General features: G+C 41.9%; 1 protein-coding gene across 9 annotated transcripts in view; it reads right to left on the bottom strand.

Moving 5' to 3' along the window:
- pcloa (piccolo presynaptic cytomatrix protein a) overlaps positions 1-16,639 on the bottom strand; it is a 58,179-nt gene that overhangs the window by 21,866 nt on the left and 19,674 nt on the right. For 7 of the 9 annotated variants that reach the window (XM_082166583.1, XM_082166585.1, XM_082166588.1 and 4 more), the window contains exons 4-8: positions 14,229-14,552; positions 6,652-10,897; positions 4,797-6,349; positions 2,166-4,218; positions 712-780 (exon numbers count right to left, since the gene is read on the bottom strand). In XM_082166583.1, the coding sequence (XP_082022709.1) occupies positions 712-780; positions 2,166-4,218; positions 4,797-6,349; positions 6,652-10,897; positions 14,229-14,552 (8,245 nt within the window). The remainder of the gene's footprint in view (positions 1-711; positions 781-2,165; positions 4,219-4,796; positions 6,350-6,651; positions 10,898-14,228; positions 14,553-16,639) is intronic. The other 2 variants (XM_082166587.1, XM_082166586.1) reach the window with 2 other exon arrangements.

Below are 16,639 nucleotides of genomic sequence, written 5' to 3'. Positions count from 1 at the left end.
CGCACGCATACATACGCACAGACACACACACACACACACACACATACACAAACACACACACACACACACACACACACACACACACACACACACACACACACACACACACACACACACACACACACACACACACACACACACACACAGACATGCACATACTACTACTTTTTTTAGGTATATACATAAACACGCAATACAGCCAAATTGCTCCACGTCATTTATTTTTGTGGAAAGCCAGTGCAGGCCTGAGCGGCGGTCATATTTTGTACCGCCATGCGGTACATCTAGTTGTGTACAGTATACAGTATCTGTGGTAATTTTGCTTTATGAGCGCAACCAGTTTTATCAGGAAGTTAATACTTATGCAAACTATTACTAGTATTAAATTATTAATTATATTAGTATTAATTATTTTTTGTTCACTAAATTGGCGAAATTGCAGCAGCTCAAACTGGGAAAATGTGTTATTTTTGGAGAGAAAGGAGTGTGAAAGTCCAATTTAATCATGGATGCAAGAGCTGTATTCACTAACACAGCATTACGTTATTGTGCAAATTTATCATACTTCCTGCAACATGTTGTTATGGAGATGAATTTGTGGTCAGTTTGGTTGCCTAACAGCTCATGGGTGATTGGCAGGTGGGTGGTCATGGTAGCAGGGGTGTGGGGGAGACGGGAGACGTGCAGGAGTCTAAGGTGGTTATACTCTACCGTTTGTGACATTCTCATGTGAGTTTCCTGGATCGTCTCTGCACAAACCCACCAGGGATTCACTTAGTGCTGCAACCAAGGCAAATGCATTTACTTCCAGATGGCACATATGATGAACACATCATATGCTGTTACATGTTTGGGGTTAGTTACTTCATAGATAAATGTAAATAAAAAACACTATAAAATTGGTGAGTATTTTCGGTATGAGCTTCAGTTTTGTGGTTATGTGATTGTTAAACCATATAGTGTGTATAAATTACAATATTCGTGTTCTTTTGCAACGTACAGTGCACTTAAGTACATGTAATTTCATCCATTTAGCAGTTAATGAGGGGAAGGGGCATGCAATGCATATCAACTACTATGTTTTGATCTCATCAGTCATAAAAATACTTTAAATTTCATTATAGACAGAAATCAAAAGACAAATATTAACACAAAGCTGAGAAAAAGCATAGCCCTTTCTATTTGAAGGCATTTATTAGTTCCTGGAGAGCAAAAGAAAGCAGATCAACATGCAGAAAAGGTAACAAGTTTATTTAAAGCCAGACAGGAAGAGACATGCAAATCACTTGTGCTATTTATTAAATGAACATCAAACATGCAAACACAAACTGGCATGATAATTACTCCAGGAAATGCTAGCAACATGCATGAAGAGTATCATCTATCGTGGATAAATAGATGTATTAGCTATGACATTTTGTATAGGCTTAGGCTATAACATTTTCACTATGGAAGGAAACTAAACCTTTTTTTTTAAATAATTTTAAAAAGTAATGCCTGACATTATACAGAGCAAAATAAAAATATCTCATCAATAGTATTTTGTGGTTGAAGTTTAAAATAAAATTTGACATCTATAAAGCAAACAAGAGGAAGAGATATTCTGTTTAGTTAAATTATGAATAATGCTAAGAAGCTTTTGCTAGAAGGCACTTTAAGATAGCTAAAAAGATGACTAAATCATAAACATATGCAGCTCAATTGTTAACAAGCAGCTTTACTAGAAATGTTGAGGGTCATAAGGCTATTCCTCTGCTACTGAAAAGAGAGATTTATAATAGATAATATTTTTCTCATTTATACCACTCAGACAGCACATGTACATATAAACTGAACTTGCAGAGACTGAAAGCATGCACTATAAGTATTCACACAGAAACAAAAAGCCAGTCTGTGAAGAAATCACATGCAAAATATTTACTTCAACAGTTACTAAACCATAGAAATGTTACTATAGAAAGACAACTGGGACATTGTGATTTTTTCATTAATTAAGCATAGGGCAATGAAGCTTGAACAAGACAGAAAAACATAAATATTTAGAGAATTGATGCCTTCATATAGACAGGAACGTGCACTTACAGGATGAGACACAGAAAAATAAAAAGCTGGAACAGTGAATAAAGAGTCACTCCAAGTGGACAGTCTGTGGACAAACAAATTACCTTCACTATCAGACATGGTGCCCTGCAGATCATCCATTAGCACATAGCCACGTCCTCTTGAAGTATCTTCTCTGAGATGTTGCTGTTGAGGGTCTTGGAGGGACATACATGACCCAAACTGATCACGGGAGTCGGCAGATATGGGTGGGAGCGGACCTGCAGATGCCCGTGCCATACCCATTGGCTGACCCACCGGACTCAATGGGCTCTCTTCCTCTGAGTTCTGTGCCACAATAGGGATGCGTCCACGCCCACCTTGTACAATCGGCAGGCTTGTAGGTTTTGTCCTCCCTGATGGAGTCTGGAAAGCTGAGGTCTCTGAGGAAGGGTCACCTTCTGCTTTGAGCCTCAGAGAAGAGCTTGAGATGTCCCTTTTAATGGACAGGTCAAGGCCATAAACAGAGGAGGGTCTAGAAGAAGGCCGTGACCTGCTTCCACTGGGGTAAGCAGAGTCTTCACCCAAAGAGGACCTCATGCCTGGGCTCAGATTCAGGCTTTGGCCCAGATTAAGTGAACCTGCCAAATTAGCTCCAAGTGTGGAGCCCAGGTATTTCTGCTGTTCAGCAATATTCTTGCGAAGCCCAAAGGTGATCTCATCCTGTAGAAGTCTGCTTGACCTGGGAGAAGAACTACTGGACCCCAAGTAGCTACTATAGTCTGTTTCTAGACCCCTGCAATCCTGGATTGAGGAATACTTGCCAATGTTGCTGGTGTTTTTGTGTTTCTGGTAGAGCACAGATGTTGGGAGTTGCTTGGCAGCCTGTTTTTCTAAAGTCAGTCTACTGATGCTGTACTTCTCAGTTTTAGGGTAGGCCCTGTAGCCTCCACTAGACACTCCAGTGCTGGGGGTGTAGTGATGTGAGAGTCCAGCAAGCTGCTCTAAGCTATCAGTGCCCCCTGTGCTTCTCCTGAATTCCTGCTTCAGTTGCTGTTTTAAAAGCTTCAGTTCAAATGGCTCTTCCATTGGGTCCTCTTCATCCTGGGCCTTACCATAGGAATGAAGTCTGGAGGAGCTGCCCAAGTAGTCTGTACCAACATCTGCAGCAGCATGTCTAAGAAGACGCTCTGCTTTAGCCAGCTCCCTCTCAGCTATGCCATAGCTGGTGGATGAAAGGCTACCAGTGCCCTTTGCAAGTTCTGCTGCATCTTCTAAAAGCATGTAGCTCCTTGGTGTTTGATGTGGATCTAAGTCCGCATAGAAGGAGTCAGCAGATACATTGGACATTGGACTGACTGCCATGCTGTCAGCACGCTCTTCTAAGCTATGCATGTCAAGGTGGTTGCCATATTTTCCTCCCAAGTAAGATGAGGTGTCATAGTTGGTGGCAATCTTGGTAGAATCTAATTCAGAGAGAAGAGCAGCTTGTTGTCTGGCTTTCTGCTGGAGCAAGAGCATTTGGTGGTAGCTCTGTTGTTGTGAGGCAGTCAGAGAAGGAACAGAAGAGTAGATGGACTGGGATTGGTATGGCGACTGAGGCTGGTACAGGGACTGCTGGTACTGTGGGTACTGGTACTGGGAATACTTTCCGTACTGGTCGTGCTTGGTCTGTGGTGGAACAAACTCATCAAGTTCTGACTGTGGTGCAGTACGTGGTCTCTCAAGCCCATGTCCACTGGCCTCCTCTCCACTTCTCGTCTCACGAATGTTACTCACCTCACTATCAGACATGTAGTCACGGTCCTCTGCAACACTCTGCAGATAGGCCCTTTCCCTCTTCTCCCTTTCTTTGAGCAATGCATCCTTTCGTCGGTTAATTCCCATCTCCAGGTATCGCAGCTTGGCATCAATCTCCTTTTCTTCCTCATCCAGTTCAGCTTGCTTTTTACGCAGTTTGGAGGACTCTCTCTCAACCAGATCAAGCTCACGATCAATGTCCTGCAGAATTTTTGCCCGTGCCATGTTTGTGCTCCGGCAGAGACGCCGACGAGCTGAGCCAGAGGTGTAGGCTGTTTGTCCAGCATTGACAGCTTCTTCCTCAGAAGGTGGGTTAGGAAGAGTTCTTTTAACTTTCTTTTGGGTGCCAGATGGAGTTCCACTTGGAGATCCCTTTGCCTTTGGAGGACAAATAAAATTAGTGTTAAATGACAAAACTGTTTTTTTATTCAGACTAACTTATTTTTAAGCTGAATTGTTCATAGGATCAAATATAATGAATTAAATGCCTTAAAGACGGTTTCATATAAGCACTATAAAAACAAGTAAACACACAACACTTGTGTTTTCCAGTTTGACTGAGAATAAAGGAGAATAGTAAAAAAAATGTCTCTGGGGAATATTGTTCACTCATGACAGATAGGCCTTGAGGATGGAAAAACACACACACACTCTATATCTGCAGTGCTGCTGCAATGCCTTTAAAAGGGCATTCAATAAACACTGAAAATATTAAACAAGACAGCTAGCATGTCAATCAGGCCATGACAATCAGGCCTGACAATTAGGGCAATAAAACAATAAATCAAAATCAATTTATACAATTTATCAAACTGCTTCATGGCATTAAACATTTGAAACCATACATTGAGAAATAATTACTTTAAAAAAAGCAAGCAAATATTCAATGAAATTTCAGCATTTTTTCAGAAGCAGAGTTGAATCATATAAAAACGTATACAATCATGTATACTCACAGAATAACCCTCAGAAAACTGGAAATTTGCTGCTGCCCTCTCTTCTGCAGTTGGGCTCAAGGGTTTGGGGTCAGACATTGACCTTTGTATGACCTTGGGTGCCCTAGGACTTGTTGGTGGACCTTTGGACAGATCTGTGGCAGAGCGTATTCTCTGTGGGCTTGTGTCTCCAAGGGATTTCTCATAGGACAAATACTCAAGGGATTTGCTAGGGGATACACAAGGGGAAATCGGAGAGTACAGAACTTTTGGGGATTTGGGAGGACCTGGCACAACCTGGAGAGTGGAGGCATCTGCTTTGAGGTGAGGAGACTGGCTTATATCAAGTGGAGTGGGGCGTCTCTTTGGAGAGGAAGTTCTATCAGAGTCAGGATAATCTACTCTAGCATCTACCTGCACAGAGTGCCCCCTTAGTGTTCCAGAGGAGTCTGTTTGTACAGAGATTTCAGTAAGGGCCTGAACTGAAACAGCTCCTCTTTCGCCTATGCCATTTTTACCACCACGTGGTCTACTGCGCCTGCCTCGAGTAGGAACTTCCCAATCATCCTGGTCTTCATCATCTGTCTGTACACAGCTGTCAACACTTTTCTTTGTACTTTTCTTCTTCCTTCCTGCAGTGTAGGCCTTTTCAGTGTTATCCTCTTCATCAGTCTGACAGCCACTATCCATCTTTCTTTCTCCCACCACAACAAGAGCCTCTGGCAGGACTTCACTTGGATACATTTGCCTGAACTTCTGTTCCTCCAACTGTTGTCTGAGCTGTTCTTGGAGTCTTTGGATCTGCTCTAACTGTTCCTGTTGCTGAGCATAAGTCTCCTTTTGCATCATCAGGTGGGCCTGTCTCTCCTCTTCTTGCTGACATAGTATTTGCTGTTTCATGGCCTGGAGTTCTTCCAGCTCCTTCTGCACAAGAAGCTGTTCCTGCTCACGGAACCGCTGTATCTCATGCCTCTCCCACTCAAGTTCTTCAGCCAAGCGCTGCTGCTTCATCTTCTCTAGCTCAAGAAGCTCACGTTCCATCTGGTACTGTCCATCTCCTGGAACCACAGGTGAAGACAGAGCTTCTAAAGAGGCTGCAATTGCCTCAAGTGAAGCATTTGTGTAGGTGTCCAGTGCTGCCACTGTGGTGACTGTAGAAACTACATCTGAGAGAGTTGTGGAAAGGCCAGCCATTGAAACACCAATCTCCAGATTTAAGGGTAAGTTGCTTTGTTCTTCTGCTGTGGTTACAGCAACGGTTGAAAGAAAGCTGTGTGATCTAGTAAGAGGTTGATTCTGTAGAGTTGACAATGATGGCATAGTATCACTTGTGTGCATGCCTGATAGAGAATTGTAGGATGTGCTGAAGATAGAACCAGGCTGGGTGGTTATGGCATATGTAGAAGGAACTGGTGCTGCTACAGAAGAATAGACAATGCCATTGGAAGATCTTAGGACACTAGAAATCCCATAGTGGGTTCCAACTGCTGAAGTAATCCTGGCTTGTGTGTACTGTGGAACTGTCATTCCAGTGCACACTCCCGTTGATTTGCTTGAATAGTCCACAGCTTCACCTGTTAAAAGTTCATTTTGTTAGATTAAAGCTCAGCACATTAAAATAGTGCAATGGTAACAGCATCAAGGCATCCATGCACCATCCAAGGGATGAAAAATTAAAACAGCAAAAGGTATATTGAAAAGCATGCAGCAACATGCAGACATGCCCCCCCCCCCCCCCAAAAAAAAGAGAGAGCATGCAAAATCTCTTCCCAAAACAAGATAGAGAAAAAAACAGGCATACAAAAACATCAGCTGGGAATAAGTAGAGGTAACTCAAAATTAAATTGAGAAGAAAGATCTTCAATGTCGTACTGACCTGTCACTAACATTTTTCCAGATGTCAGGTCTACAGCACCTTCAATGGCCTCCTTGTAATCAAAGCTATGCTTACTTTTATATAGGAAGAGACCAGCCTCTGCCAAGTTTGTGTCAGACATAGAGGGTTTAATGCCACCAAGACCTCTCATACCATAAGGAGTACGATCGTATTGATAATGGTCATCTCTGTAGCCAAAACGATCCTCTGGTAAAGGAGCTGAAGGCTGCTGAGTTGTACAGCTACTTGCAAAAGGAAGCTTATAGACTACATCACAGCAGACTGCTCTTCTTCCAGCAGTAAGATCAACTGGTTTTCCATCTTCCTCTGTAATTACAGCAGTGACCACCTCTGCAGTGGATCCATTCATTGCAACCATGGTCTGTGCAGGTTTTACTGTGGTGAGATCAACTGCACCTGATAAGCCTGTTTCTAGGCGAGGAGGTAAAGTTGCACCAATGCTATTGTTTGCAATCGTAGGAGCTATTGTTACAGGAACAGAGTGAGTTTTACCCATTGTGGTAGAGAGATTTATGGGTTTTTCTGGTTGATAATCCACAGGCCTGTAAATAATTTGAGTCACAGGCTCAAAGGATTTAGCTGTTGTAAGTTGGAGAGGCATTGATTTGGACAGAGATGCATCACTACCATAAGCTACAGTGGCTGTGCATGTGAGGATGGTGATGTTGTCAGTAACCAATGAGACTAAGGAAGCATCAGTGCTTAGGTTTACTACAGATGGCTGAACAGCACTTTGCTGACGTCCACCACCATCAATAGCAAGGGACTGTCGTCTTGACTCAGAGGAAGACAGATCCACACCTTTCATGGATGTCTCTACATCTATCTTTGGGGTTCGGAGATCCACAATCTCACCAGGATGGTAGGCATGGCCATTCTGTGCTTGAACTGGTTCGGGTTTTGTGTTTTCTTGAACAACAGAGATGCCAGTGGCTCTTAGAATGGGATGTGGAGGGGGTGTTCTTTCATGCACAACAGACACTGTGGTTCTTTGGACTTCAGTGGTAACTACCTGAACACCAACATTTGGAGTAATTGATTGAGGCTGCGTTGAGGCTGAAATAGCCTCGTATACGTGACTCATGCTAGAAACTACCTTCTCTGGACCACATATTTCTTGACTTTCAATAGATTCAGTAATTCGTGTGAATGCCAAAGGTACTCTTGTTGTTTGTGACTGTGGAGGTGGTTGAGGTGGTGTAGGAGGCAGTTTCTGAGGGGATTCTTGGCTAGGACTTATTGAGGCTTGAGTTGTGATACTTTCTGTCGGTGAACCAGGCTGAGATGGCAAAGTAATAACAACATAAGTGTCACGTAAAACCTTTCCAAACCTAGGTGATGTAGGGGACTTGAGGGGAGATGTAGTTCCCATTCTACTCTCTGCAGAAGGACTCAGATTAAGGACACTGTCTGCACTGCTTGTACTCAGTATGGTAGGTCTTGAAGGGGTGTGGCCTGTAAAGGGTGGCTGAACACCAGCTATGGGTTTAGGAGCTATGGGAGGTTTAATAGTCTCCCCTGGTTTGTGACTAAAGGTTAGGCCTGCAGGGATGGAGGATGGCTTTGGTGGTACAGGAGGAGGAACATGGGGCTTGTAGGCTGGAGCAAGCGGCTGTCTAACTGGTACACTGTCCCCTGTGGTTGGCATGCCAACTGGAGTAGTTCTTGGGGGGACCTGAGGTGGAGTTTTTTTGGGATACACAGAGGGTTTGGGCAGTGTTGGAGGAGGGAGGGGTGGGGGAACTGGGATGTCTGCTTTTTCCAGAGACGCAGCCCTGCGCAGTACTATGGGTTTGGGAGGAACTGGTGGAGCAGTTGATACGACACCAGGTATAGTAGATACTATATATTGCGGTACAGTGGACAAGGGTGATACACTTACAATTACTGGGGCTGACTGTCTTGAAATTACACTAGGAACTGGTGCTGTAACAGAGTCAATTTGAGTAGGGACTGATGGCTTGGACAAGTCAACAACACCTGTTTGCTCAATTTCTACATCTTTCTCTGTGGCATCCAGTGAGTCACTTGATATGGCAGGCAATGCTACTTCTCTTTGTAGTGACAAATCATCTACAACTGTCTCGGAGACTGATGTTTTCTGGAAAGCCTCATCCACAAGTGGTTGTGGTTCAGTCTTTGTAGCTGAAACTGTAACTTTCTCAGAGTCCTGTGTTTGATCAGAAATGCTCTCTTCGCCAGATTCCTCTTCACCTGATGAACACTGTGTCACTCTCAGATCAGGTATAGGCAGTATCCTTCGTAGGGGTGCTGTCTCAGTTTTCTCAACTTGGGCTACTGTTGACCCTTGTGCCATGCCAGTCAGATCAGGACCTGCTTGAGTTGGACTGGTTCCTGGAGTCAGCACTGCTCTTTGCTTCTTCAGAAGTTCTTCATAGGCTGCCTCTGCATCTAATAATGGTTTTCCATCCTTCCTAGACTGGCCTGTGTTGCTTGATGACATAGTGTCTTTGCTTGAGTCAGTATCGGGTAACACAGTTTCTGGTTTAGAAACATCTTCTTCTGGCTTATTGTGTGTTTGCTCCTGTTCTTTAAGCATTATCTCTTTCTTTCTTTGCATCATGTCCTCATAAACCTCATCAGGTGATCTCAGTTTTTTTTTTTGTTTCTCTGACACAAAAAGCTTGTCTGGTTCTTTCTCACAGGATGCATCATCTACAAGAGACTCATACGCATAATCTTCTATCAGCATGCCTCCATATAGAGATTCTTTACCAGGTGGGTTTTTTTTTTCCTCGTTAGTTGGAGATTTGGCTTTGAGCATTATCTCTTCATATACCTCATCTGCACTTTTTAATGAATGCTTTCCCCTTTCTTTGAACTGATTATCAACATGTTGCTCATCTGTTGGAGAATACAGCGAAACTGAAGTTGGTAACTGATACACTTTTTGGACAGCAACAATCTTCTCTGGGAGTATCTCAAAGCTCTCTGGTTCTGACTCCATGCTTGGGGAGAGGTCTGAGCAGGAAGACCTGCGGATTTCCTCCATCTCTGCTTCCTGTCGTAGCTCTTCTGTGGGAGAAGCATCCTCAATAGGGGAGAGGTTGCTTGGTGGAGTTTTGGGTCTTTCTCTTCTTCTCTGTGCCCGTATCTCTTCTTTGTCTTTCTTTGATTTTTTTCCTGTGCCCTTTTGCTTCTCCTGTTCTCTCAGAAGCTCCTCCTCTTCTCGCAGCTCCTCTTCCTCTGATGAATCCTCAATGGTAGGAAGCGTCTGACCTGGCTGCCGGTGCTTTGCTTTTCTCTGCTGCTTGCCCTCACCACTAGACCGAACATGACTTGGGCTGCTGCTGTCACTGTCTTCATCAAGAGAAGACAAAGATGTTGGAGATGTTCCTGGGGTAAAACTGGATGCATGTAAACTGGAAGAGCCTTCACCTCTTGACCTGTCATCAGGAGAGTCTGTTAGGCTCTCTAACTCACCATCATCTGATGTCTGACGTACAGTTGCTGTACTGTTAAGCTCAATTGTTTTGAAATGCCGTATGCCAGCTCCACTGTCTACTGAAGGTTGTTCTCCTTTAGCTAGTTCCTCAATTTTAGTTACAGAGATAATACTCTTTTGTTCAAGCTCATCTTCTGGACTGATACTGCTCTTTTTGAGAAGATGTCTGGCCTTGCCTGATTCACTTTTGTCCTTTACATTTTTTTGTGCATTCTGTTCCATTTGCTTCTTCTCTTGATCTTTGATTTTACGTTTGGCAAGGTTTTCTTCATCAGATGGAGATGCATCTTCATCTGCACTCATCTCTATGATCTGCTTCCTGATAAAATCCTCTTCATCCATTGGACTCTCCATTTCTACTTCCTTATCTTCAAAAGTATTTTTGCTTTGTAGTTTAGGTGAAGGTTCTCCCTCACTACTTTCCTCAAAAGAATCACCTTGAATATTAGTTGGAACCAGAAGCTTTTTCCGCTCTTTTTTTGGAGCATCGTTGCTTTGCTCTTTAGTTTCTTCATGTTGGTCATCCTCCGAGCTGGGTGATACTGGAGACATTGGCAACACCTCCAGTCGACGCTTGACCTTTGGAGTTTCAGTTTGTGATTCCTCTTTAGATGATGTCTGAGCCTCTAGGATTGGAAGGACAGTACTTTCCAACTTGGCCAGGTCAGAAGGACTCGTGGGGCTGCTTTCTCTATCTTTCTCGCTAGGCTCCTTCAGTAGCTCATTGTCTTTTATTGAGACAGCAGCCTCTTCTTTTTTCTACAAAACAGAAAATTAATTAGAATTTGAGCTGTTTTCAAGGCATAATAAAAACAAATTGTATTAAAAAGGAGAAATGAAAAATAACTACATTAAAATAAACTTTGGAGTACTATCTAGACACTGATCCTACAATATGAACAAGAACTACCTCTACAACTACATGTACAGTTACCTCTCCAGATTCATCAATTTTAATAGGCTTTATCAATGGCTGTAGCACATCATCCTGTTTCTCTTGTGCTTCAGAAGTCAACTTCCCCTCCTCTGATTTGTTTCTTTCCTGTTGGCTAAATGTAGAGGATGGGGAGGCTAGTTCTACATCATGGTCTAGACTATGGGGCACACATTCAGCTGTAAATTCAAGTTTAGTTTTTTTGGTAATATCCTGGTCAGTTACAACCAGTGCTTTTTCCATCAGCTCCTCACTGGGTAATTTATCTTTCTCTCTAGATATTGTAAATGTTACAGCAGGGGTTTGGGCTTGTTGTGTAGACTGCATCTCTTCAGACTTAATTTCAATTACTGTTTTTATGTCTTCCTTCTTACTAAACACAGGGGATGAGATGACTATTTGCTGGTCAGAAAGACCCTTTGGTATGGCAGACTGTTCTAGAGCCTTTTCAGTCATAGAGTCTGGAATTTCCCCATTATCCTTCTGTTCTGGCAATACTCTTTCTACCACCTCAGTTACAGAAGGAGTTTGGGTTTGTTGTGTAGACTGCATCTCTTCAGTCTTAATCTCAATTACTGCTTGTGCATCTTCACTCTTACTAACCACAGGGGATAAGGGGAGTTCTTTTTTTTGCTCAGTAAGACCACTTGATATGGCAGACTGTTCTAGAGCCTTTTCAGTCATAGAGTCTGGAATTTGCCCATTATCCTTCTGTTCTGGCAATACTCTATCTACCACCTCAGTTACAGAAGGAGTTTGGGTTTGTTGTGTAGGTTGCATCTCTTCAGGCTTTATCTTAATTACTGCTTGTGCATCTTCACTCTTACTAACCACAGGGGATGAGGGGAGTTCTTTTTTTTGCTCAGTAAGACCACTCGATATGGCAGACTGTTCTAGAGCCTTTTCAGTCATAGAGTCTGGAATTTGCCCATTATCCTTCTGTTCTGGCAATACTCTTTCTACCACCTCAGTTACAGAAGGAGTTTGGGTTTGTTGTGTAGGCTGCATCTCTTCAGGCTTTATCTCAATTACTGCTTGTGCATCTTCACTCTTACTAACCACAGGGGATGAGGGGAGTTCTTTTTTTTGGTCAGTAAGACCACTTGATATGGCAGACTGTTCTAGAGCCTTTTCAGTCATAGAGTCTGGAATTTGCCCATTATCCTTCTGTTCTGGCAATACTCTTTCTACCACCTCAGTTACAGAAGGAGTTTGGGTTTGTTGTGTAGGCTGCATCTCTTCAGGCTTTATCTCAATTACTGCTTGTGCATCTTCACTCTTACTAACCACAGGGGATGAGGGGAGTTCTTTTTTTTGGTCAGTAAGACCACTTGATATGGCAGACTGTTCTAGAGCCTTTTCAGTCATAGGGTCTGGAATTTGCCCATTATCCTTCTGTTCTGGCAATACTCTATCTACCACCTCAGTTACAGAAGGAGTTTGGGTTTGTTGTGTAGACTGCATCTCTTCAGGCTTAATCTCAATTACTGCTTGTGCATCTTCACTCTTACTAACCACGGGGGGTGAGGGGACTTCTTTTTTTTGGTCAGTAAGACCACTTGATATGGAAGACTGTTCTAGAGCCTGTTCTAGAGTGTATGGAATCTGCTTAATTTCCTTCTGTTCAGGCAATTGTTCTACCATCTCTGAAACATTTTTATTATTATTATTAACAGAGGACAGTTCATCTCTAATGACTACACATTCTTTCTTATTCTTTGTAATAACAGCATCTGACTCTGGTTTTTCCTCATAGACTTTATGTCTTTCTGATGTTTTTTTGTCTGGTTTGGGATCAGCCTCTTGAGAGGCTGGAGAGCATGTATCCCCCATCTTTTTCTCTTCTCTGTTTGTAACTGGACTAATACCTTGTTCAGAGAAAGTGCTTTCAGGACCAAATTCAGAAATGTTGTTGTCACAAACAGTCTTGATAGTGACTTTCTGTTCTGCGTTCTTGGGCATCTCTAAATCGCCACCTGTTTGATCTGGCATAAGTTTTTCCAGCTTTGTTTTATCTGTGCTCATCTGTTCCTTTTCCAGTAGCTTATCCTCTTTTTCTGCAAATAGCTCTTTATTGCACTGCTCCTTTGCCAATATTTTTTCTGTGAAGTTGATCTCAGTAACTGGAGATGGTGAGGGCATATCTAACTGTATCTGTGATGTGTCCTCTACCTCTATCTTATCTTCTACTAGACTTTTTTCAGAGATTTCATCATTTTTATTTACAGAAATATCATTTTCCATAAGACTAGAATCTTTGCTAGTGACTTCTGACTTCTTGAATGGGTCTTTCATCTCTTGCATTTGTACAATAAGCTCTTCTGTGTCACATACATTTAAATTGTTATGGGGGGTTAACTCTGTATGGTCTTTAAACTGCTCTGCTGTTAATTTGTTTTCTAAATTGGCCTCCTCTATGAACACATTTTCCATATTTTTAAGTTGATCTGCTTTATTTTTCGGCTCTGTAGATTCTTCTTGATTGGTAAAATTATGGGATAGGTGATCATCACTGCACTCAATCATTGGTGCCTCAATTTGTACAGAGGCCTCAGGTTTCCTCTCTGGCACATTCCCTATGCTACTCTGATCAGGATCAGTAGTTGCTGTTTCGATAGAGCTTTCGTTAACAGACATGTTATCTACAGCATCTACTTTTGAGGGTAGTGTGAGCTCTTCAGATTGTTTCTCTCGAGTCTGATTGTGTGGTTCCTTGCTTATAGGAGAGCATGCATTGGGCTCTGTCATTTCAGTCTGTGGGGCTGTCTCTGATGTCTCAGTGTATTGTGTCTCTATGTCTTTCTCTGGAATAGCTTCCATTTCACTAACCAGAAGGGTCTGAGTAACATTATTAAATATAGGGACTTCCTGACTGTTTTCAGGCTCCGTTTCAACTCTGTTAGCATATTCTGGTTCTTTGACCTGGCACTGTTCTGGCTCACTTTTCTCTGCTCTCTGTACCTCTGCAGGGGCCTCAATTTGTTGTACAGTTTCAGCCTGTTCTACATTTGCCCCTTTAACATCTGCGGTCTCTTCTGAAACATAATGTAAGGGAGGGGCATCTTCCCTAACTATTTGCTCAGGTGGAGTCGTTATGCCCTCTGCATTTTCAGTCAGGGTGACAGGAGCTTGTTTTTTGCTCTCTTCTGGTACTACCTGTGTACTCTTCGGTATTGGCTCTGCTGTAACCCCTTGTTCTGTCTCTGTATTTTTGACATCTTTAGCATCAACTTTGGCTGAGACTGGCTCAGACTTGTCATCCAGGGCCTGAGTAATGCTGGGCATCCGTGTTAGCCCTTTGGCAGGGGTGGCAGTGGGGGCAGGAGAGGAAGGCGTGGAGGATACGGCACAGGCTGGGGAGGAGGGAGGGGTGGGTTCATGTTTGGCTGGTAGCTTGGATGGAGAAGGTGGAGGTGGCATATCCCCAAGTTGCCCAGAGAGAGCCCTTTGTGTCTGGCAGTTTAGGCAGAGCCATTCTTTCTGTAAAAAAAGAAGGAATAACAGCATATTTGAGATGAAGTATTGAAGATGAACTGCTATTTCCATCCTCTGATTCAGTGATTTTTCCATGTTGAACAACACAGTTAACTAATAAACCTCCAATGCTACAGCAGAAGGATAACTCATTCTATTTCTGGAGTGCTTTTTAAATTTATGTAACTTAAGAGATTGTTCATTTATTATTAATAGTACTGGGATGAAGCTTTATCAGCTCAATGTCAGAAAAAACTTGTTCAGCAAAAAACTGCACCTCAACTACAGTTTAAAGATGCCAATGAATGTGTGGGGTGAACACATATACATTTGTATGTGTGGAGGTGGGTGTATTTGCCTTTCTGTTTAAGCAAATGCCCATTGATATTGTGGAGTAAAACAAGCTAAAAGATTAAGCAGGTTTAGGCAGTGCTGTGGGGATATATGGTAATTCTCCAATTTAGGATTGACAAAGTTGATGTTTCTGATGGAAAAGATTTACAGTAAATCTGTCTATTTGAAGCTAATTAAATCTTCTAGAAAACACATTTGAAAATGCAATAAAGGAAATGCGGTCTATAGTTGTTTGTGGAAACTAGCATCCTTTCACCTTAATTTACTTTGAGAGACCACATGGGAAAAAATTCCATCCCCCACTTAAGCCATGACTGTGTTTTGAACACAGCTCAATTAAAACTAAACAACTGTTTATAATGGCTGTTTCCCCAAAATTATTGCAGCCCACAGGAATTTATTTAGAAAGATTTCAAAGATATATTTTCTAAAGAAAAACACTGAATCTTGTGACGTCAAGAAGAGCACTCCTTAACACTGGATGCACCACAAATGGTAACGTCAGAGATGAATATTACATGTTCGTGGGGGATGTAGATGCCACATGCAGGCAGTCCTCTCATGAGGAATCATGCCCCACTGGCTGACGTAAATCCAGAGCGATGTATGTTAGGCTTCAGTGCTGAGGCATGCTTAGCTACGTTGTGGTGCTTCAGTGGCTTAGCTGCAAGGTTTAGTCTAATTCTAGAGGAGGTCTGGGATCCCTGTGCCATGCGAGGGCAAAGACACTCTGAAAAAAGGATATTTCATTCCACACACAATGGGTTGAATGGCAAGGCTTAATACTGTATTTTGTGTACAAAGACAGTTCAAGGACAAAAACACAATCCTAAAGAAACCATATAAGATGAAAGATGGATATGATTGTAACTTGTATTTCATCATTGTGTGGTAAGGTACATCAGAAGAGAAGGAAATATTATTCTTATCCTATCTAAGGAAACATGCCCAACAATTAAAAAGCAAGGAGACGAAATGTTAAGTTATTTAATTTTTTTACTTCTGATGTTGAAGGGTTTAAAATGGTGAAGAAATCAGCAACATTCAACATTGGATTTAGCCTAATGTAGTAACTCTAACCATAACTATATGGTTATACGCTATATACAATAGTCAAACGCTCACAAGTACTAAACATCTTTTTCCAGCACTTCAAAACTATAATCTATAAATGTTATTTTTAATGTGATGACCAACACATTTTCTTTTTCATCCTTTAAAGATTGTCCTAAAACTAAACATTTTAAGATGTAGGAAAACTCTTATTTAAACACTTATTTAAAAATAAAAAATAAATTAAATTACCATTGTAAACAGTAGGATGCTTATTGGCTATTTTAACTCCCTAATATAATTTTTTTCACTCGTTTTGCTTTTTAATTAATATTAAGACATTATGAATGATAATAATTAAAGTTCATTTCATCTACACCCTAAATTAAGCTTAGTGCTTTATTGTCAGCCCCATTGCTACCAGATATTTTTTGTAGAACTCAGTGGCTCCGGTGCTGCTGCCCTCAAATGTAAGTCTGGAGCCCTGTGAACTTAAAATAAAACTGCACATTGTAATATCTGTACGTTAAGTCTATTTATTATTAAAGTCAGTATTACAGTTATTTTGGGGGCAATTTGAATAATTCTATTGCAAGCTGATTTAAGGTGTGCCCCTACATTTTCTGCTTGCGCTCCTAAAATTTTCAGTCAGGGGCTACAGCGCTCCTAGTAAAAAAAAGTAAGTC

This window comes from Leuciscus leuciscus (genome assembly GCF_965113295.1).
Source record: "Leuciscus leuciscus genome assembly, chromosome: 4".
NCBI classification, from domain to species: domain Eukaryota; kingdom Metazoa; phylum Chordata; class Actinopteri; order Cypriniformes; family Leuciscidae; genus Leuciscus; species Leuciscus leuciscus.
This window is presented reverse-complemented; position numbering and strand designations above follow the sequence as displayed.